The sequence below is a fragment of the Aspergillus alliaceus genome, assembly GCF_009176365.1.
Source record: "Aspergillus alliaceus strain CBS 536.65 unplaced genomic scaffold BDW43scaffold_13, whole genome shotgun sequence".
Taxonomy (NCBI): Eukaryota; Fungi; Ascomycota; class Eurotiomycetes; order Eurotiales; family Aspergillaceae; genus Aspergillus; species Aspergillus alliaceus.
In genome coordinates this window covers 91,502-113,073 of record NW_022474696.1, presented here as the reverse complement: position 1 = coordinate 113,073, position 21,572 = coordinate 91,502, and the positions used below count along the sequence as shown (strand labels likewise).

Here is a 21,572-nt window from a genome sequence, read left to right as displayed (position 1 = left end):
TGAGAGTCCGTGGTTCGCCACCAGCTGTCAAGTCAATTCGGATCAACAAAAGTGATACCATTGAACTCTTGGCTCGGGGAATTTTGATTTATCTTGTTGATCGTTTGTTTTCGTTCGTATAAATTTGACTTTCCGATACATTTGATGATCAATTGAAAACACATATCAGTACTCTCTTTCTCGGTCTATCACTAGCGGAAGAGGTTACCTGGGTTTAAGTTAATAAAACAAGAAGAGGTATTTTACATAATTTCTCCCCTACACGTGAAGGGGGAGAACCGGATGAAATTACCCAGTATTTTTTATGTTAAAAAAAAGAGTTGCCCCTCCGTCCCGCGACTGCCTGAGGAGTAAGTCATGTATTTGTTTGTGGGCGGTAAAGAAGTAAAGCCTGACTGACTGACCCTCACAAAAAAAATAAATAAAAGGATCTTAAAACACAATTGTTCCTTTTTCTGTGCTTTGTGTGGTGGCCAGAAATTCATTTCTAGAATTACTTCTCTTCTTGTATCTTTCTCTCTCTCTCTCTCTAGAATTGAGCGAGAGCACTCAGTGGACTGGCACGACTCGTCATCGAAACGGGGGAACCTGTCTCACCTTTTCCCGAGTGGCATTAACTGAACGGGAACGTTGACTGTCAATCCCGTTGCGATTCATCGAATCACCCATCCCCTCTCCGTGGAGTTAACCCTGTCAACAAAGTACCCCGCGGCGAGCACTTTCTTCCCTTCTAGTACGCTTTGTCTGCTGGCTTCACCCCATCCTCTAATCCCTTCTTATTAAGATCGCATTGTCACTCTCCCAGCTGGAATAATTCGGAACGTCGGTCGTCGTCCCACCACCCCTCTCACTATGGACGGGGACGACCTCATCGCCTCGGTCTACCGCAAGATCGAGCGGGAAAAGGCCCTGATCACCGCCGCGTCTAATATGCGACAGTCAACTGATAACCCTCTGGTACAGCAGAGAGTAGATGCGAATATCCGCGATGGGCGGAAGAACATTGCATATCTGGAGGAGAAGATGAGGGAGCTGCAGTTACGTCGAGAAGGTGGTTCCCCCACGGATAAGCGTCTCCCGCCCGACCCTGGCGCAGGACCCGCCCCTCCTCCGAAAGACTATGGCGATGATGAGTATGATGCCTCGGGAGCTTACCCCCAAGGAGGAGCCGGCTCCATGCCGACAGGCGCCCCCTTCAGAGATCCCCGACCTTTTGCTCCAGTACCCAAGGCCCGGCCGAACTTCACTAAACTTGGTATGCTTCATCTGTTGTTCAGCACCGGCAAAGGCTCTGCAAGCTTCCAGATGACTCACTGACGCTATGGCGTGTACAGACTTGATCAAATACGATACAGCGTATCTCGGACCTAAGATTCAGCTCATGCTGTCCCAACTCGAGTTCAAGCTGAGCGTTGAAAAGCAATACAAAGCGGGTATTGAGAAAATGGTTCGCCTGTATCAAGATGAGGGTGATAGGAAGAGTCGCGCGGATGCCGAGGGTCGACGAATTGAGAGTAATCAGAAGATTCAACTGCTAAAGCAAGCCCTGAAGCGATACGAGGATCTTCACGTGGATATTGAATCGGCAGACACCCCAGATGGTACTCCTTCTTCCACATCGGTGAACGCTGCCTAGTAGCTAACAGTCATGTTTTTCAGATGAAAGTTTGAACACGCCTAACATGCGCAAGCCCCTAACCGGTCTATTGACATTGCGTATTCAGGCGGTCAGTGACGTAGACCATGCCACCAGCTCGAGATTCTCTCGGGGCCCCGAGACTTTCGTCATTATCAAAGTTGAAGACACCATCAAAGCTCGAACAAAAGCGACCCGGACCGATAGATGGCAAGATGAAACATTTACCATCGATATCGACAAAGCAAATGAGATTGAACTTACTGTATATGACAAGGCCGGTGACAGGCCTACTCCGATTGGCATGCTTTGGGTGCGCATTTCTGATATCGCCGAGGAGATGCGCCGTAAGAAGCTTGAAAGTGAGCTCAACGCATCAGGTTGGGTTTCTGCAGACAAGATGGACCATGGCGGTTCGTCTCGTCCTGATACCGCTGGACAGCTGGGATCTCCACATACCCCGGGCTCCGCGGGGCATTCTGGCCCTCCTGCGCAGGGTTATGGGGTTGCTCCACCCGGCGCGCCTTCTTCAAACTCGGTCATGATTGAGTCCTGGTTCGCATTGGAACCTGTGGGTCGAATCTATTTGTCGATGAGCTTTGGTATGCTACGAGCCCTAGTTTTATCACTCTCAATATGGATATACTAACCTGTTCTACAGCCAAACAATTGAAGGATCGCCGACCCTTCGATATTGGTCTTAACCGACAGGGTGCCGTTCGACAAAAGAAGGAAGAGGTCCACGAGAAGCAGGGACACAAGTTCATCACTCAGCAATTCTACAATATCATGCGTTGTGCTCTCTGTGGCGATTTTCTGAAATATGCTGCCGGTATGCAATGTGCCGACTGCAAGTATACCTGTCACCGCAAGTGTTATCCGAAGGTTGTCACCAAGTGTATCAGCAAGGCGAACTATGAGACGGATCCAGACGAGGAGAAGATCAATCACCGTATTCCACATCGTTTCGAGGGCTTCTCCAACCTTTCTGCCAACTGGTGTTGTCACTGCGGGTACCTGCTTCCATTTGGACGTAAAAATGCCAAGCGATGCTCAGGTATAACTCCCTGTCGGACTCCCAAGCGGGTATATATCATATACTGATCTTTACGTTTGTTTAGAATGTGGCCTTACTTGTCATGCGCATTGTACTCATCTTGTACCTGACTTCTGCGGCATGTCCATGGAAGCCGCGAACCAGATCTTGGAAACTTTGATTCGTGCTAAGAATCACAACAAATCCGCCTCTGTTAGTTCTGGTCTCAGTGGCCGCACCCTGCGGCCAGGTGGCCCGCCTCAACCCCCTCAGGACCCTGCTCTTGCATATCCGCAAAAACCTGTTGAGAGCCCATATGGGCTACCTCAAAGAGAACCTTCCGCCGAAGCCGTGAGCGCTGCGACTAACTCGTATATGCCCCCACAGTCCCCAACGGCCGCACAGCGACAGCAAATGCCACCAAGAACGTCATCAGCAGGTCCTGCTGCTGCCGCTGCCGCTGTGGCCACAGGTTTGCGCACACCACAGCCACAGCAGATGCCTGGTATGTTTTTCTTTACGCCTCACTCTTTCTCGTCCCCAAATCATGTGGTAGAAAGAGTCAAACTGACAATGGGGAAGCAGTGGATACAAGTCGTCCGGTGCAAACCCAGCCGCCTTCACATGCGCACTATGACCCTGCTGCGTACGTATCCTACCAACAGAGCATGGCACCACCGCCTCAACCACCGATGCAGCAGCAGCAGGTTACGTCCCCTTACAGCATTCCACCACAGCAGCAGCCTGTGCCAGTAATGTCGCAGCAGGTTGCTGTGAAAGAGGACGCTCCGCCCCAACAACCAAAGGTCAGGATTGGCTTGGATCACTTCAACTTCTTGGCTGTCCTTGGTAAGGGTAATTTCGGAAAGGTTATGCTGGCAGAAACCAAGAGTACCAAGAAGCTTTATGCTATCAAGGTTTTGAAGAAGGAGTTCATCATCGAAAACGATGAAGTAGAGAGCACCAAATCTGAGAAGCGTGTCTTCTTGGTTGCTAACAAAGAACGTCATCCATTCCTGCTCAATCTTCATGCCTGTTTCCAGACTGAGACTCGCGTGTACTTCGTCATGGAATATATCAGTGGTGGTGATCTGATGTTACACATCCAACGAGGCCAATTTGGTCTGAAACGAGCACAGTACGTTTTGTCGCTACTTTCCCCAACCTCCTTATATCTAAAATACTGACGACATGCAGGTTCTATGCTTCCGAAGTTTTGTTGGCGCTCAAATACTTCCATGAAAATGGCGTTATCTACCGTGATCTGAAGCTTGACAACATTCTACTGACCCTGGACGGTCACATCAAGATTGCAGATTACGGTCTTTGCAAGGAGAATATGTGGTATGGCGCCACCACGAGCACATTCTGTGGAACTCCCGAATTCATGGCACCTGAGGTAAAGTTCAAGTATTCTCTTTGAATCCTGTCATAGTTGACTAACCTTTTGCAAAAAAGATTATCTTGGACAAGAAATACGGCCGAGCAGTTGATTGGTGGGCGTTTGGTGTTCTTATCTACCAGATGCTTCTGCAACAATCACCCTTCCGTGGTGAGGATGAAGATGAAATTTACGACGCTATTCTCGCCGATGAACCTTTGTATCCAATCCACATGCCCAGAGATTCGGTCTCAATCCTACAGAAGCTGCTCACCCGCGAGCCAGAGCTAAGACTTGGCTCCGGACCGACTGATGCCCAAGAGGTCATGTCTCATGCCTTCTTCAGGAACATCAACTGGGATGACATTTATCACAAGCGCGTTCCTCCACCATTTATGCCGACTATCACCAGCCCTACTGATACGAGCAACTTTGACCAGGAGTTCACAAGCGTCACTCCTGTTCTGACGCCTGTGCAGTCAGGTAAGCGACTAATTCCCGCAACCTCTCTACTAAGAACTAACGATAGCCTTTCTTTTCCTAGTCCTCTCCCAAGCCATGCAGGAAGAATTCCGCGGCTTCTCTTACACGGCCGATTTCGCCTGATCAAAGCCTATATCCCTTGGTGACCTAATGCTACTCAGTCACTACATCTATTACTCATTTGTTCAACGCGGACCTTGGAATTCTTTGTTTCTCTGGCTTCTTGATTGTTACCGGCCACCTTCAGCACTTTTTTTGCACTGGAAATGTTTTACAACATACCCATGACAGTTTTGAGAGCAGGTGTAAGCGCTGTTCTTTCTGGCTTTTGCGAGTGCAAATGGAATGAGTAATTTGGTCTGAGATTGTTTTATCCTATATCTCCCCAGCGTTCTAAGGCTTATTTAATTTCCTTGGGGCTATTTCCCATTCTTGCAGTGTAATTCTTCCTTTTCTTCTCGCCTCCAATCGTTCTCGTCAATGCTTGAATGTAGTAATTTTTTTTTGTACTGTTGTGTGTTGTCTGTCCAGAAACTTGTAGTTGATCAGCACAAAGTCCCATGACCCCCAACCCTCTTGTCTAAAATTGCGCTCCAGCCCAATCTTCACTCTTTGCCTTGCCCTTCTTCTACACTTGTGTTACGGCACGCTTGAAGCCGACTATGAGTGAATACAGATAAACTTATGCTTGACCACTCGGTCTCATTGTTTCCCACAACACCCTTCACTGCTTTGCCCTTTTCCTTCTACGAAGCGTTTGCAGACTATAATTTATTATTGTTCCAACAAAGAAAATACCTGAAAGGGACAGAAGAGACTTAAATATAGATTCCTTGCTTTTGGTTCCATCTTGGGACGGCAGGCTCCGAGTCTTTGAACACTCACTCAAAAGCTCGTTTTTTTGAGACGAATCAGTCATCCACTCCTATGTCAAGTGACATATCGCAGTTTCTGATCCTCGTTAGTTGATTACATCGCATCTCTCATTGCGCTTTCTTTCAATACCACTTACTCTCGTGGGACACTTGTGACTCTTAATTCAATGAAGATAGATGAGCCTAGCATTCCCCCAAGCGAAGTATTGAAGGAACACCAGAGAAACATTCGATTCCTCGTTATCGATATATAAAGCAAGTACAAGTTCTCAGACCTCACAATACGATGGTAAACTCGGATAAGCTCGATCGATCTTCGAATTCTAACTTCCAATCTCGCGCTTCCAATAACACAAAGGCAAAAAAGAGAAAACCCGTGGATCCACCATACACTCCGAAGGATGATACCGACGAAGAGGAATATGTCTTCACGGGTCTTTGTACGCCAAAACGAACACCACGGAAGATGAAACCGGCCCTTAAGATGGAGGACGAAGCTTCCAGGCCCAAAGACCTTGCATCCATTCGACCTTTCAAGAAAAATAAAATTAGAGAGGGATCGGACAAAATGACATTGGTCCACCCAGGACTCATTCGTGATTCAGTCGAGGCTACGAAAGGTAACACTACCAATGCCGGTGTATGGCATCATGTGGACGCATTGTCAGAAAGTGGGCTTGATTTGATAACTCCAACAACCAAGATCATGACAGTCGCTCATGGTAACATACAGTCTTTTTCTATACCAGTTGGGGCTTCACCTTTACCTTGGACAAATGAATCGTGCGGCGCCACAGAAGTTCATAGCGTAAAGACCACTTCATCGGTAGAGCAATTGACGGTTCGGAATAGAAGCCAATCTCCCAATACATTTTCCTTTACACGCCGCATAAGTGATGAAGAGGTATTTGATGACCCAACTTTCCGCGTTTTACATGTCGAAAAGTCGACTGTTGTCTTTAAACTCTCAGTGGAAAAGGCCAAACGCTGGGCAGGTGCAATCAATATTCCTGGAGGTCTTTATAACGAGGAAGAAAAGGATCTCTTCTTCCGACTCGCCATGCGTGGATTTGAACCTCTTATACCGGAGCATTGGCAACTCGATTTTCCTACCCTTCCAGATACCCTATTTTCTGATACCGAAGGGGATGCCGAACCACTTATACAAGCATTCAGAAGCTCCAAGACACATGGTAAGTTGACAGCTCAATTTTATTTATTTCTCTTTTTTAAAAGCAAGTGTTGCGCATCGCTTACATCTTTTATAGCAATCAAGTCCCTTGCCAACTTATTTTCTCTCGGGGGCCGCGTGAGGGACTGTAGGGTTCTAAAGAGGCGTCCCGAAGTCATAACTAAAACTAGCATCAAACGATATATTCGCTGGGCCTTGTGTGATGTTGGCCTAGATACGAATTCGAAAACGATACCGGTATATGCTGTTTATGCCCAGAAGAAAGGAGAAACTACACTTGATGCCGTGAAAAAGCTAAACCGGCGCCTACAGTTACTCGCCAACCGGTACCGCAAAGCCTTGAGTGCAACAGCCCCGGATGAAGACCATAGTTCGATAAGACTTCAGCCCAATAGGAAAGACGATGATTGCTCAGCTCCCCTCCTAAACTGTCCCCTTCTTATTGGATTTATCATATGCGGCCCTATACTCGCAATCTTAACCCTCGGTACTGATCCTTCAAGCACAACCGATGACACCGACAGCAAATTCATCTCCCAGTTTGACCTAGAGGACACAGGCCACGACGTCTGGAACTCACTGGCAATCGCAATTGCAGTAATGAAAATCCGCAAATCTATGCTACATCTCGCAGACAGAGGCTTAGGTGGCTTCGTTAGGCTTCTTCGGGGCACCAAGTCCAACTTGGGTGCGGATGTCTGACGATATAAAACAACTGACTGTAGCTTTATGCAGCTTCATCGTAACTTCAACTAGGCTAGCATAGTTTAGGCAGCATATATGCTTCTTTTGTGTGTATATATAGATTATGTTCATTTCTTTTTTTCTTTCTTTCTCTTTCTTTCGGGTTTATGAAATGTGTTTTGCCTTACGGTCTTTGAATGAAACTAATATTCCGTTTTTAGATAAATGCCATGGACACTGAAGACATTTTACGTATAACTTTCACATAATTTCCTTTTACAAGCAACTATACATACATAGCATAGATCACAGCTAACAATATAGAACTATACTATTTAGATTTACATCTCTAACCCGTTCTTCGAAACTTCTTGTAATGCGATGGTTGTGGCCTCACGCCGGTCACATGACCCGATACAATGTTGACCAATCCCCCCGCGGTCCAAAATGTTGACATTTGCCTCAAGCACATCCAACACCCCTAGGCGCAATTCTATCATGGATGCAGTAGAAGACAAGGATGTTAAGCTCCAGCGTGCTTCCGGCGATTTGGTCAAAGAGTTTTCAGAGAAACTTCCTTCTTTACTCTGGAAGCCACGAACGGAGAATGGAAATACCCGAGTCCCACGACGATGGACACAGGCTGCTAAGACCGAGAAACTCGTAGGACTTGTAAGTTGACAACACCTCTCCAATATGCCGGGGAAATTGGGGAATGTGTTAGGATTGCCCATACTAATGCTAATCTTTGCTACAGCTGGAGCCCTTTCAAGAATGGCCTCAGCTGTTGGATCCACATTTCCAAACACTTCTGCCACCTTTAGTTGATGCTTTCCTAGCATATCTGCTCAAGCATCGTGACCAATATAAGACAGATAAATCGCAGCAGAAGCAGGCACTTTATCCCTTGCCAAGGGCGATCTGTAGGCTACTCTACACTTTTTGCAAGGTCCGTGGGGTCAAGGTTATTAGCAGGTTTTTAAACAATGAACCGAAGTACCTTGACCCGTTACTTCGCGCATTTATCGAATGGGATACGGTGTGTCGAAATGATTTCGAAGTGGTTTCGTTAGGGGACATTCCCCGACGAGTTGTTTGGGAAGAACGCTATGTGATGCTGATTTGGCTCTCACATTTGTTACTCGCCCCTTTCGACCTAGCATCTATGTCATCGGACGATATCCCCGTTCCATATGAAAATTTAGGCCAAATTGCGCCCCTGCCAGCTGAGGTACCGACCGTGGCCAGATCTCTTCTCTCAGTATCGTTGAACTATGTCAATGCCTCTGGCAAAGAGCGAGAGGCTGCTACTGTGGTTCTCGCACGCCTAGTACTGCGGCGGGATATGCAGGCACTCGGACTGCTTGCCAATATAACAGACTGGGCTTTCTCTATTGTACAACCCACAGGAGATCATGGATCACCGTCTGTCTACACTTGCATCGGTGTCCTTTCTTTCCTTGCACGAATGGGCGCTTCAGGTCAGGTTGAGGACTTTGCTCCTTTGATCGTGCCTGTGTTCGAGAAGATACTACGGACTGCTCAAGGGGACTCTGAAATCTTCCATATCATTCAATCTTCAGCTCTGGCACGTAAAACGAGCATAAAAATCATCCGTACCATGGCAATCATGGCTTTGTTGCTCAGCGAAAGAGCGGATAATCCGCTCTCAGATGATAAGGTATCTTCCATTTTGGAAGATGCGATTGACCACTTTCTGGTGGCACTTGCTGACAAGGATACGCCCGTACGTTTTGCCGCGAGCAAAGCACTTAGTATTATCACTCTGAAGCTCAACCCAGATATGGGTACCGAGGTTATCGAGGCTGTTACCGGCTCATTGGAGGAGAATATCCTTTATGAAAACAGTGAGGGTACCATTGTGACACCGCTTGAGGCACGCGGGATTGGGCTGAGCAATACGAAACGTAATCTGAGCGCGGTTGATGCTCCGAAGTGGCAAGGTCTCATACTAACATTAGGTCATCTGCTATTTCGTCGTGCTCCACCGACTAATCAACTACTCAATGTACTCCAACCACTCGTTTCCGGGCTAGATTTTGAGCAAAGGTCCTCGACTGGAAGCTCTGTAGGTACGGGAGTACGTGATGCTTCCTGTTTTGGCATATGGGCTCTATCCCGGAAGTACACAACTCAGGAACTGCTAGCATTGGATGCACATGCAATCAGCACATCTACCGGTCAAAAAGAATCAAGCATATTGCAGATGCTGGCTACCGAGTTGATATGTGCCGCTTGTGTAGATCCTTCTGGAAATATTCGGAGGGGTGCTTCTGCTGCTTTGCAGGAGTTAATCGGTCGTCATCCTAACACAATTGCCGAAGGTATACCGTTGGTACAAGTTGTGGACTATCACGCCGTGGCACGCCGTTCAAGAGCGATGATCGATGTTACAAAGGCTATTGCGACATTAAGTCACCAGTACTGGAGACCGCTTTTGGAATCGTTAATGCACTGGAGAGGGATCGGCTCGCCAGACGCTGAGTCGAGAAGAGAGGCAGCAAAGGCGATAGGGGTCTTGAGCACACAGGGCTCCTACAAGAGTATGAAGATTGTGCTTCGGCGGTTGCTTAAAAAACTCTCCAGTCTCCCTCACGGTGACGTCGAGACGAGACATGGGTGTTTCTTGGCTCTCTCAGCCACAATTGATGCGTTCAATTCCTACCATGATACACCAGCTGATAACAGTGACCCCTCTGAAGCATTGGAGGTTACTACGCAGATACAACAACTCTGGGATATCTTCAATTCCCCGCTTGGTCCCGCAAAAGAGGACTTAACTCTCCAAGTTCGACGCCCGGAATTGACTGCTGAAGCGTCATCATGTCTTATATATTCACTCTCTCGATCGACTTCTCTGATAAAAAGCTCTCAAGGTTTCCAGCCATCGGATTCTTTCTTTGATAAAGCTTGCGAAACCCTACTCCTATGCATTTCTCGAAGCGAAGACACAGTTATAGAAGCTTCCTCGAGGGCCATATCAGAGTTGTTTCCCCTTCTACCGCCGCCGAAACAAGAAGAAACGATTAATGGCTGGTTTTCCTACATCCACTCTACTTGGAAGTTACCAACTGGTCGCGGTCAGATCTCAGTTCTTGGTGCTATATTCAAGCAAATTGGACCTGAAGATGACATTAGGCAGTCAATTATAAAAGAATTGCTCCAATGTGCAGGAAGAGAAGAATTGATAGAGAAACGAGTGGTAGCTGTCAAAAGCCTAGCTACTGGTGTCCTACCGCATATAGGTGCGTCAATCCCAGCGCACAGAAACGATGCTGACTATGCTGCAGATGTAACGGATGTTATCCTAGACCATCTCGTCGAGTTTTTGAATGATTATACGACAGATAGACGTGGTGATATCGGGTCATTGATAAGACTGGAGGCAATTCAGGCTGCCAGGATAGTTCTTCAGAAAGAATCTAACCTTGCAACTCGCACATCCCGAGTCCAGGACATCATCGGCTGCTTATGTCGACTTGCAGCAGAGAAGTTAGACAAAGTCCGCCTTCAAGCTTGGCTTGGCTTGCAAAGCTTCTGGGAGTCAGCCGAAGGTTTTCCACCGTTACAGAGGTAGGTGATTGTATGCGCATGTACTAGGGTCCTTACTGACTATAGCAGGCAATATGAGCATTTCAGCCACGTATCCTTGCCTGACTATTTCCTTCAGCTACTTGACCTGCAAGCTATTAACTGGCTGCGGCTGCCATTATTCCAGGGTTTGGCAACCTCTGCAGTGACTGGAGCTGAGGGTCTCGTTCGCTCGACCCGTTCGGCTCTGGTGCAGAGTATCAATAAGTATGAGGTTGGGCAGCGGCAAAATATAGTGACCTCCATTATTAAAGACCTCATGGTTGTACTGAGCGATAACTTGCAAGAAGATCGCTATGCTATCCCAATGCTGGATGTTTTAGCCTTCTTATTAGACGGTTATATTAGTCCTATACCCTCATCTTCGGAGCCAAGGTTAGTTCGTACAATCCCGTTGAATTGAGACAGCCACTGACAGCTTGTAGCTACAGGAAATTGTTTGTCCTCGTTCAAAAGGCGCATTTCAAATCTTCCAACATAGCCAGACTGGAAGCCGCAATCAAAGTGTATGCACCATTGTCACGGCTAGAGTCGTTACGAGCAGAAGTGTTGAAGAAAATGACTACAATGCTTCTGCATCCTTTCCCAAGGGTACGTCTGATTTGATTTCCTTTCAAAAGGAATTATCACGTTGACCGGAATATAGGTTCGGAATGCTGTTGCAGAATATTTGTTTATGGAGACAACACTGAACTCGGTGAAGTCAGAAGATTGGGCGAAACAGCCCAAGGAACTGAAGGGTCAGGTTGAGAATGTGAGGAAGGTGTTAGCATGTAAATAAATGTCTCGTCGCCTGATAGATCATATAGGCACTAATAATGAGGGCTATACTACTATATAACAATCTAACTGTGCAAAAGTAAATCAAAAAGTATTTCTTTTCGAAGGTATAAAAAAGAAAGAAAATAATGGTATAATGATGAGTGAAAGTCGTCGGGGATTTAGACAAAAAAGTATGCATCATCCGTGAATCGAACACGGGCCTCATCGATGGCAACGATGAATTCTACCACTAGACCAATGATGCTCTTATGAAGGAACAGCGATATTTAAAATTTTATATTCCAGTTCAGTTTCTCTAAGCCAAATACGCCAATCTTCAAAAGTTCCGCAACCCGTCAATTGCAATTGCAACACCCCAGCTCAACCAAGAGCTCATCAGTCGCAAACATGGCGTCGATGTCCGCGCCTAGTATCTCCCCCAACCCCACGTAAGTTTCAAATACCAAAATCATCCTATGAAGGAAGAACTAACCCACTCGGTGCAGAGTCTATGTACAGTTTCCCCTTCACCCCCTCCCAATAACAACCCAACGCCCACTAACCCCAGCTCCCAACCCAGGTCCGGAACCTCGAAGAACGAGTCAAAGTCGACCAGCTGAAAGAGGCACTCGAGGAACTTTTCTCGGAGTATGGCACCATTCTCGAGATTGTCGCCAAGACCAATCTGAAGGCCAAGGGCCAGGCGTTTATCGTTTTCGATAGTGTCGAGTCCGCCACGAACGCCATTGAGGAGATTAATGGGTTCGAACTCTTTGATAAGCCTATGGTACTGGATTATGCGAAGACGAGGAGCGATGCGACTGTTTTGAAGGAGGGTGGTGAAGATGAGCTAGAGGTTCATAAGAGAAGGAGGTTGGCTGAGAAGGGTATGTTTGTTCTTTTCTTCTTTTCTTTCTTCTTTTTTCTCCCTACGATGTTCTACGATGTTCTATGAGACTGGCCCGAGACTTGATTGAATCCGTGCTAAATTATCCCTTAAAGAGCGCAAACAAGCCCACGAAGCCCTCGAAGCACAAAAGAAGCTCAAGCGTCCCTCCGGCGCCCCCGACTCCACGCGTCCGGCCAAAACAGCCAAGGGGGCTGGTCTCAAGCCTACCAGCGGTGCCGCTGCAGCGGTTATCCCCGACGAATATCTTCCTCCCAACAAGATTCTGTTCTTGCGGGACCTCCCCGACACGGCGGACCAGGAAAGTCTTACGGCCGTATTCGGTCGTTTCGAAGGCTTCCAGGAAGTCAGATTGGTGCCGGGCAGAAAGGGAATTGCGTTCGTCGAATACGAGAACGAGTCTGGTGCTATCAGTGCGAAGGAGGCTACCTCGGGCATACCTATGGGAGACGGTGGCAAGCCTATCCGGGTTACGTACCAGAGACAATGAGCTGCTCTGTGATCTTTCTGAGAATTGGAGCAACTTGTTCTGGCGTTGGGGTGGGCTCTTTTTTCTGTTTTACTATATTGATTGGAATTTGACGCAGAGCTTGAGCTTGAATTTTCCTGCGATGGGGACTTGACTCTATTTTTATGTCTTCTCTCCATGGAGGTCGATACTGTAATAAGTGAGGTGCAGGAAGAGAAAAATAAGCGTATGAATGATACCAATGACAGCTACATGCTAGAAAGTACACTAGTTACAAGACAGAGAAAATGGAAAGGGGAATAAAACTAGAAAATGACATCTGCATCTTCCTGCTCTCCGAGGACATCGGGGGCGTCAGGTGCCTCCTTTTCGGGTTCCAACGCAGTCTTCTTCTGGGCCTCCTTCTCTCGCGCGGCTTGAATCTCAGCGTCCGCGGCGGCGGTATCGCGCTGTTTCTTATTTGAAACCTTCTTGAGTCGATAGAACTCTTCTCTGTCAAGCTCGTCGAGCTCGGACATAATATCTAGTTTATGTTAGCTGCGAACCACAAGTGAACTATTCAAAGTTACTGACATTTTATGGTGTTCTCTGTCCGAGGAATGATAACATGCTCGCTGGAAAGACAAGTTAGTTTGTGAGTTCCGTTACTAAATGGAGTGTCTTACATGGCGTTAACTATAGACGAAGTTAGCAATGAGCATGGACTCGCATGTAGTTGTAGGGTACTCACCTCTCCGATTGACGACCTTAATCACCTCATCTAGAATAACGAATGCGGTCTAGATTCCAAGCGTCAGTCGTCGGAGATATTCAGCTGACCTTTCTTCACTCGTCCGTACCTGTAAACTTGCTAGTTCAACCAAGGTCTCTACCGCCCGAGCGTATGTCTCTCGGGACCGTTGAACTTGCTGGCCTCCTTTCCCTAGACCAGTCAAGCCAAAGTCATTGACTCCATCCTCCGTGTAGCTCTCGAAATGAGGCAAGAAGACACCGGAGACGTTCTCTTGTTTGGCGCGTACACGGAATCGGGCTTGTTTGGCGGATTCTTGAATCTGGTAGCCAATATCGCCTCCAACAGCGTAGCTCACTTCGGCCAGAGAGAAAGCAGCAATTTGCATGACCCTCCCCATCTTCTGTTTAGCCTCATCGATACGTCGAGTAATCTCTGGCTTCCCACGTTAGTTTGGGATAGTGCGGGGAAATGCGCTCATGGTGCCCACTTACCGCGGAAGCGCCTGTAGTTTATGACATCTTAGTATATTCATTTTCAATTGAACCTTGGGCCATGGACTTACTTTGTCAAGGCTTCACTCTTTCTCTTCAACAAGCTGTGGCCCGTTTCCGCGCCTTTCAGCTTACTCTTCATTAACCCCAGCGACTGGCGAGTCGGGAAGACAGCCTCACGGCCCTGAATGCGAGAAAGCCATCAACATGCGGCCAACACGAAGATATGGGCCAGTGGCAGACTTACCACAGCACCCGACATGGCTAATAGACGCAGGGAGCACACTCAACTTGATCTAGAGAGGCCACGACAGGGAGACCGTCGAGATGACGAACGGCGATAGAGGGGAGCTTGGACCACCTTCGGCCCGCATGATAGCAGGTCACGTGCCCGCTGCACGACTTCATCTCTGCAGCCTCTAAGGCGGCTATCTGCCAACGCGACCAGAAAACGCTTCAATTAATGCTACACCCCTTTCTTCGCACTCTGTGTTGACCGTGTGAGCCGATCCCGCTCGACTGAGTGGCGAAATGCCAGGGACACTCCTGCCCCCGAGATCCCACCGGCAACACGCGCAGATGGATCGAACAGTGGCCTCAGGGCCGGATCTCTATTTGATAGTAAGTTGTGGCGTCGGATTTTTGTAGGACAAAGGCTAAATGTGTGTTCTGATCATAGGCCGATCAGGATACTGTATATGAACAGGATCTCCTTAGGGATACCGGCAGTATCAAGCCATGGCTTTCTTATATCGAATATAAGCAGCAACATGGGACGCTTTACGAGCAAGCTTTTGTAGGGTTCTGTCGCGATTGACACATACTAGACATGCTGCTAACATTATCACAGGTGATGGAGCGTGCTTGTAAGCAGCTCCCCAGATCTTACAAATTGTGGAAGATGGTACGTTCCTTCATTCGTCACACCCCGCCCTGTCGCATTGAAGTTTGCTGATTATAGTAGTACCTAGAATTCCGCACAAAGCATCTCAAGGGCCGCAACCCGACTATATACCGAACTGAGTTTCAGAAGGTTAACGCCCTTTTCGAGCGTGCCCTCATACTCCTCAACAAAATGCCGCGGATTTGGGAAATGTATCTTTCGTTCCTACTTCAGCAGCCCCTCGTGACACAAACACGACGTACATTCGACCGTGCGCTACGAGCCCTGCCCGTCACTCAACACAACAGAATATGGAGACTTTACAAGACTTTTGCGCGTTCTGCTTCGGGCCAAACAGCCGTGAAAATTTGGGCTCGTTACATGCAGATCCACCCAGAGAACGCGGAGGAGTATATAGAGCTTCTCGTGGAAATGGGTCAATACACTGAAGCCGTGAAGAGATACATGGAGATACTCGACAATCCCAGATTCCAGTCAAAGGAAGGGAAGAGCAATTTTCAACTGTGGACTGAAATGGTGGACCTGCTCGTGTCGAAGGCGAAACAGATCGAAACAGGCCCCCAGGTCGGCATCGATGTGGATGCAATTCTTCGCAGTGGAATCGACCGGTTCGCCGATCAGCGAGGTAAACTGTGGGCTGGTTTGGCGACATATTGGATCACCAAGGGCAGTTTCGAAAAGGCCCGGGATACCTTCGAGGAAGGCATTACGACAGTCATGACAGTTCGCGACTTTACACTTATCTTCGACTCCTATGTTGAATTTGAGGAATCCATCATTGGAAATTTGATGGAAGCGGCGGCCGTCCGCGCCGATAAAGCCCAATCCGATGAAGAGGCCGATTTCGATCTCGATCTCCGAATGCTGAGGTTCGAACAACTCATGGACCGTCGACCGTTCCTTGTCAACGATGTATTGCTTAGACAGAATCCTAACAATGTCATCGAATGGGAAAAGAGGGTTGCTTTGTGGGGCGATAACAAGACGGAGATTGTCAACACTTACACGGCAGCTATCGCGGCTATTAGTCCTAAGAAGGCCCATGGGAAGTTCTCTGAGCTCTGGGTGAACTACGCTAAATTCTACGAGAATGGAGGTGATCTAGATTCAGCCCGGGTTATTTTCGAGAAGGCTGTGAAGGTTCCCTTCAAATCGGTTGCCGAGCTCGCTGAGACATGGTGTGAATGGGCAGAAATGGAACTTCGTGGTGAGAATTTCGATATGGCTGTCGAAATCATGGCAAAGGCGACGCAAGCGCCGAAGAAATCAACAGTCGACTACTTCGATGAAACTCTATCACCTCAGCAACGTGTTCATAAGAGTTGGAAGTTGTGGAGTTTCTACGTCGATCTGGTTGAGAGTGTCGCATCACTAGAAGAGACGAAGAAAGTCTACGAGCGAATTTTCGAGCTACGCATCGCCACGCCTCAAACTGTGGTCAACTATGCCAACCTTTTAGAGGAACACAAATACTTCGAAGATTCGTTCAAGGTTTATGAACGGGGATTGGATCTCTTCAGCTACCCGGTTGCGTTTGAGCTCTGGAACCTGTACTTGACCAAAGCAGTGGACCGAAAGACCGGTATTGAAAGACTGCGGGATCTCTTCGAACAGGCTCTGGATGGATGTCCTCCAAAGTTCGCCAAGCCACTTTACTTAATGTATGGCAATCTAGAAGAGGAACGCGGATTGGCCCGCCACGCCATGAGAATCTACGAACGCGCTACACGGGCGGTGTCCGACGAGGACAGATTCGAGATGTTCGAGTTCTATATTACGAAGTCTGCTTCAAACTTTGGATTACCCTCCACGAGACCGATCTACGAACGGGCTATTGCGGCATTGCCCGACCAAGAAGCCAAGGAAATGTGCCTCAAATTTGCAGAAATGGAACGACGACTTGGCGAAATCGACCGGGCCCGTGCTATCTACGGCCATGCTTCTCAGTTCTGCGACCCCAGGACCAACGCTCTGTTCTGGCAGAAATGGGAGGCATTCGAAGTTCAGCACGGCAACGAAGACACTTTCAAGGAGATGCTTCGTATCAAGAGAAGCGTACAAGCACAGTACAAGTATGTATTCTTTCTCGACTTGGCAATATTCTGGATCAAAGCTAACATTACTGAACAGCACCGATGTCAATTTCATCGCCTCCCAGGCTATTGCTCGCAGTCAACAGCGAACCCAAGAAGGTGGCAACGAACAGGGGGTCGAAGAAGGAGATGGTTCGACAGACCGTGCAGATGCGATGGCAGCGCTGGAGCGGCAAGCGCGTGCTCCGGTGGGCTTTGTCGCTGCCAGTACTGGCCCGGAGGGTGGAAATCGACTTCCACCTGCGGGTCAAGAGCAGCCAGCTGCTCCCGCGAACCCTGATGCGATTGACCTTGACGAAGACATGGACGCTGAGTGAAGAAATACCTTGCGATTATAACCTTTGTGTTTCCGTTATGGCTTTGGATAGTTGCGCTGGCCGAGTTATCTCAATTATCATCAAACTGATGCGTGAATATCACACTCCCTTGATGTTTACCTTGTAACATTTATCCGCATGATATCTCCCCGCAGCCTTTTTTTTTCCTTTTTTTCCTGGGCTGTCTGCTATCTCATCACTTGCTTGAACCGTGAATGTCATATCTGTCCTTCACTTCTCCTTTGTTTGTTATTTACACCGCTCCTCTTGGTGGTCTGTGAGATACCTTCAACGGCGTTTACTGTAGACGGAAATGGCTATCTCAATCTGGTGCTCTGCGGATTGTCTTCCCTCTATCTGTCTGTGTCTGTATAAACCGAATTATCTTCAGTAACGGCAACGTTCCTTATTTATTGAGGATATTGGAGGTCTCGCGTAATATGTATGTGCGATCTCAGGTTGCAGCTCAGTACGGGGAAAGATAGGGTTGATGATAAGTTCCCCAACTCACTACACGAGATTTTTGGAGATAAGTTATGTGTAGTCAGCAGCATAATTACGCTTGAATGTGCATAATTAGAATATATCTGCTCGAAGCTAGCATAACTTGAATCAGAAAAACCAGTCGGAACCGGCCTTCCAGTCATCAGCAACCCTGGTCTCAGATATACCTCCAGCTTGGCGTACAGATATGGTGAATTGAGGCTATGTAGGTAGCATGCGCAGCCAGCTGGACCGTGGCCTCATCCCCTGTAGATCAAGATAGCTAAAAAAAAAAAAAAAAAAAAAAAAAAAAAAAAAAAAAAAAAAAAAAAAAAGGGAGAGAAAGAAAGAAAGAAATACTAACAATGCGCAAAAACCGTCATTCACTTACTCATCACTACAGAAATAACATGAAGGTTCACCTTATGCAGACGTAATAGTCAACCCTCAGCCTAGAAGTATACAGCTCACTATCAGCTAAGACACTCCTATCATGGACCTAAACATTCCCAATGAAAGAGATGCTCCCGCTCAGCTGTACTCAGCGAACGACGAAGTTTCCGCTTCTTGTAGTTTGTAAGGAAATAATACGTCGCCGAGCTGGTATCCTGCGTCTTCGCCTCGAACATCTTAACCTTCTTACCCAACTCATGCTTCTCAAACACCAACCCAGTCATCGCTTCAGAAAGAGCCTGCACTCACTTGCGCAGGTCCTCAACTTCAGCCCTCGCCTCTTCCAACGCGACAGTAGTCTGGAGAATAAGATCAGCCTGCACACACTCTGTCTCCGACGGTTCATCTTTGTCCCCTTTCTCCTTATCCTCATACACGCCATTCTGGCCCCCATCGTCGTACTGGTTATCATTGTACTGGTATTCTTGATTCCAGTCGTTGTAGTAATCGGTCTGCTTGAGCAGCCAATCCACCTTGCCGTACATGTCCTCTACTTTCTTGGGTAGTTCGTCGGAGTCGTCGGCATTGGTACCCGTCTCCTCTGGGCTTTGGGGGGGTTTCGGGCCATTTTTCTTTGGATACTTCGTCCTTGGGCACTTCATCTTCGGAGACTTTGTCTTTAGCCACTTCGCCCTTGGACACTTGATCCTTGCTCTCAGCGCTTGTCACCGATGACTCGCTTTTGATTGACATCGAGTCCATCTCTCTTGAGTTGGAGGCCATGTCGTTCTTATTGGCTATGAGAATCAGAATCATGTAGGTCGATTTACTAACGTAGTTGTTTTTGGTTTGTGCTTTGGAGAAGGAAGGAGTTTCTTTAATATCAGATGGTTTAGTGAAGAGGGTAGAGTCAGCGATCAAGCGAACGGGTAAGTGATAGTAGACATGTGATTGAATATCTTAGAATAGATAGTTAAGTAGGAAGCTCCGAGTGATATCCATGAATTGTGAAGTTGGGTATGGCACGCAGGCTTTAGAGACAAGGGTTGATCATCAGCCAAAGTCGTCAGCTAGGGGAATGCTGAGGGAATCCGCGCATGTTGTTAGATTGGATTTTCGGTAGAGGGCTATATTTCTGATAAGAGGTAGCATAGAAATGTGGAGTTGTGTCGAGGTAGGTGGTGGCGTTGCTTTTTATGGAATATTATATTCACTTGTTTTCTGGGAAGAGCGGGGGTTTGGCTGTTTTATACATGACCTAAACGTTGACAAGGAGGTTGGAATGGTGGTGTTGAAGTGTAGAGTTAGTAAGTAGAGTATTGGCAATGTACTTCTACATATAGATAGATATTGCTGCTTGTTTTGATATTCTACTTATCTTTTCCCTCCTACCCAAACAACACCACTCCGGGTGTGGGGAGGTGAAGCTCTTGTAGTGATGTATGGACTCATATTCCTACCAATGCTTGGGAGAGAGGATGTTGACTCATTTCCTGTGTGTGGTTATTCCCCCCCAAGAAAAAAAAGGTAATGATTACAGTGCACGGGAGGCCACAATGTGGTGATGGGGGTGGTCCAAATGGGCTTCGGGATATCCCAGATCGAGAATATGAATGCTAAGCAATGAGCATCTACAAGTAATTATTCAACCGTACATTTCCACAGGGGGACGGTCCTGCGACATTCATCTCGACTTACATATGTATTAAGTTGAACTAGATAGGTGGATGTTCGCATCATACGCTCTGCTCGAGTGTAGTTGATAAGAGATACTAAAAACAGTGTCATGAGTGAACTAGAGGGATTCTGGATCTCTGTGGTTACTTTCTAACTTGGAACACATCTTTGAAAAAATTAGATTTGAGGTATCAGTAGAGATCAACGTCTGTAGGACCTAATACTGTTAGGCATCTATCCTAGCCCCGTTACCTCACTATACATAGAGTGAGAATAACAAGGAGAAGGGGATATATTCTTCAAGACCATGCCCTGACACACTTGATTTCAGCATGGAAAGATAAATAGGCATACAACCCATTACCTCCTAGACTATTGTTACTCCAACACGTACAAGAAGGTATTTCTCACATCCACATAGGAATAACATACCATTTACATCCTGCGCGTTGTGAACAATATAGTTACTCCAGTGGTAAAACTTTGTGCAGAAGCAAAGTCCATGGGTACACGAGCCTCCGCATCTTCTCTAGAGATGGTACTGTGAGTGCTGAAGCTAGACACGATGAAGAATGCAGGATCTAGTAGTTCAAATGCACTTCCCTCAGCCCGTCATCCTTCTGGTCGTGGGGGCTGGTACTTTTCAAACGAGCTGGAGTTGAGGTGGGCGGCAGGAACATCGTGACTCGAAGCAGTACTAGGACTCAAGGTTCGTTGAGGGGAGCTGGTTATTGCGGTCACAAGACGCAGACTAATTATGATGAGAAAAGTCACAGGAAACTTAAGAGGAAGCATGCTGCTCCAGAAAAGGAAGGTCTTGTTTATGACAAGATCCATAGAAAGAACGAAGCCTGGGGATTAATGAGAGTATAAGTATCCGTCCTGGACTAGAATCAATATCATAGTTGGATTCGTAGTCAAGAACGTATTATTTAATTACGAAATGATAACGAATACGCTGTGAGAGGATATTGAGTCTAATGGCAGTGGAATAATAATAATAAGTTTTCTCCTTGTATGTTGAATGATATTGTACTGTATCATTCCCTATGGTTCAATTTGCCCAACCTTTCTGGGATACACTTTCTGGTCCATTGTCAATAGATTGCTCTGAAAAAAGAAAAAAAAAAAAAAAAAAAGGTGCCTTGTCAAGAAATAGATGTCAAGATTGATATAGATTCTCAACCAACACGGAATCAGGTTAAATATTCAAGTCCTGTATGTGATACGGACTGTATTAATAACTTTACTTTCATATATCCTTTTTATGTCCTATATTGGACAAATAGCTCGCATGGCTTAGTTGGCAAAGCGCATCACTAGTAATGATGAGATCCTCGGTTCAAATCCGAGTGTGAGCATGCTTTCCCACCATTTTTTTGGGTGGTATCTATCTCCCTCCACCTTCTGGTAAATGTTCCAAGTTGATAATTTTGTATTGGAA

General features: G+C 47.0%; 7 protein-coding genes and 2 non-coding genes across 9 annotated transcripts; 6 read left to right on the top strand and 3 right to left on the bottom strand.

Moving 5' to 3' along the window:
• Positions 1-375: 375 nt before the first annotated feature.
• On the top strand, positions 376-4,809 carry pkcA (protein kinase c). Its single transcript, XM_032041373.1, has 7 exons — positions 376-1,255; positions 1,335-1,601; positions 1,660-2,238; positions 2,298-2,693; positions 2,758-3,177; positions 3,258-3,810; positions 3,870-4,809. The coding sequence occupies exons 1-7, from the start codon at positions 853-855 to the stop codon at positions 4,093-4,095; spliced, it is 2,844 nt and encodes a 947-aa protein (XP_031901922.1). The 5' UTR covers positions 376-852; the 3' UTR covers positions 4,096-4,809.
• An 888-nt stretch (positions 4,810-5,697) lies between these two features.
• Positions 5,698-7,305, top strand: BDW43DRAFT_309465 (uncharacterized protein; the record flags this gene model as incomplete). The annotated part of the gene is made up of 2 exons (XM_032046708.1): positions 5,698-6,604; positions 6,680-7,305. 2 exons carry the CDS (start codon positions 5,698-5,700, stop codon positions 7,303-7,305), a joined length of 1,533 nt encoding a protein of 510 aa, XP_031901921.1.
• Positions 7,306-7,785: 480 nt separating this feature from the next.
• On the top strand, positions 7,786-13,058 carry BDW43DRAFT_299062 (tubulin folding cofactor D C terminal-domain-containing protein; the record flags this gene model as incomplete). The annotated part of the gene is made up of 9 exons (XM_032044664.1): positions 7,786-7,959; positions 8,045-8,602; positions 8,639-10,553; positions 10,599-10,881; positions 10,930-11,274; positions 11,325-11,490; positions 11,546-11,662; positions 12,230-12,548; positions 12,664-13,058. The coding sequence occupies 9 exons, from the start codon at positions 7,786-7,788 to the stop codon at positions 13,056-13,058; spliced, it is 4,272 nt and encodes a 1,423-aa protein (XP_031901920.1).
• Positions 11,856-11,926, bottom strand: BDW43DRAFT_t83. The gene has a single exon. It is a non-coding gene; the product is annotated as a tRNA-Gly (tRNA).
• A 208-nt stretch (positions 13,059-13,266) lies between the features above and the next one.
• On the bottom strand, positions 13,267-14,576 carry BDW43DRAFT_38641 (H(+)-transporting V1 sector ATPase subunit D). Its single transcript, XM_032049991.1, has 8 exons — positions 14,509-14,576; positions 14,333-14,445; positions 14,262-14,272; positions 13,877-14,202; positions 13,768-13,816; positions 13,703-13,712; positions 13,611-13,651; positions 13,267-13,560 (listed from the first exon to the last, which is right to left on the bottom strand). The coding sequence occupies exons 1-8, from the start codon at positions 14,521-14,523 to the stop codon at positions 13,343-13,345; spliced, it is 783 nt and encodes a 260-aa protein (XP_031901919.1). The 5' UTR covers positions 14,524-14,576; the 3' UTR covers positions 13,267-13,342.
• A 127-nt stretch (positions 14,577-14,703) lies between these two features.
• BDW43DRAFT_38616 (mRNA splicing protein SYF1) lies at positions 14,704-17,906 on the top strand. Its single transcript, XM_032049989.1, has 5 exons — positions 14,704-14,882; positions 14,941-15,057; positions 15,112-15,165; positions 15,226-17,237; positions 17,296-17,906. Exons 1-5 carry the CDS (start codon positions 14,793-14,795, stop codon positions 17,573-17,575), a joined length of 2,553 nt encoding a protein of 850 aa, XP_031901918.1. The 5' UTR covers positions 14,704-14,792; the 3' UTR covers positions 17,576-17,906.
• Positions 17,627-18,093, top strand: BDW43DRAFT_38626 (uncharacterized protein). Its single transcript, XM_032049990.1, has one exon. It carries the CDS (start codon positions 17,714-17,716, stop codon positions 17,948-17,950), a length of 237 nt encoding a protein of 78 aa, XP_031901917.1. The 5' UTR covers positions 17,627-17,713; the 3' UTR covers positions 17,951-18,093.
• A 663-nt stretch (positions 18,094-18,756) lies between these two features.
• Positions 18,757-19,113, bottom strand: BDW43DRAFT_309460 (uncharacterized protein; the record flags this gene model as incomplete). The annotated part of the gene is made up of 1 exon (XM_032046707.1): positions 18,757-19,113. The coding sequence occupies one exon, from the start codon at positions 19,111-19,113 to the stop codon at positions 18,757-18,759; it is 357 nt and encodes a 118-aa protein (XP_031901916.1).
• Positions 19,114-21,416: 2,303 nt separating this feature from the next.
• BDW43DRAFT_t86 lies at positions 21,417-21,489 on the top strand. Its single transcript has one exon. It is a non-coding gene; the product is annotated as a tRNA-Thr (tRNA).
• Positions 21,490-21,572: the final 83 nt, after the last annotated feature.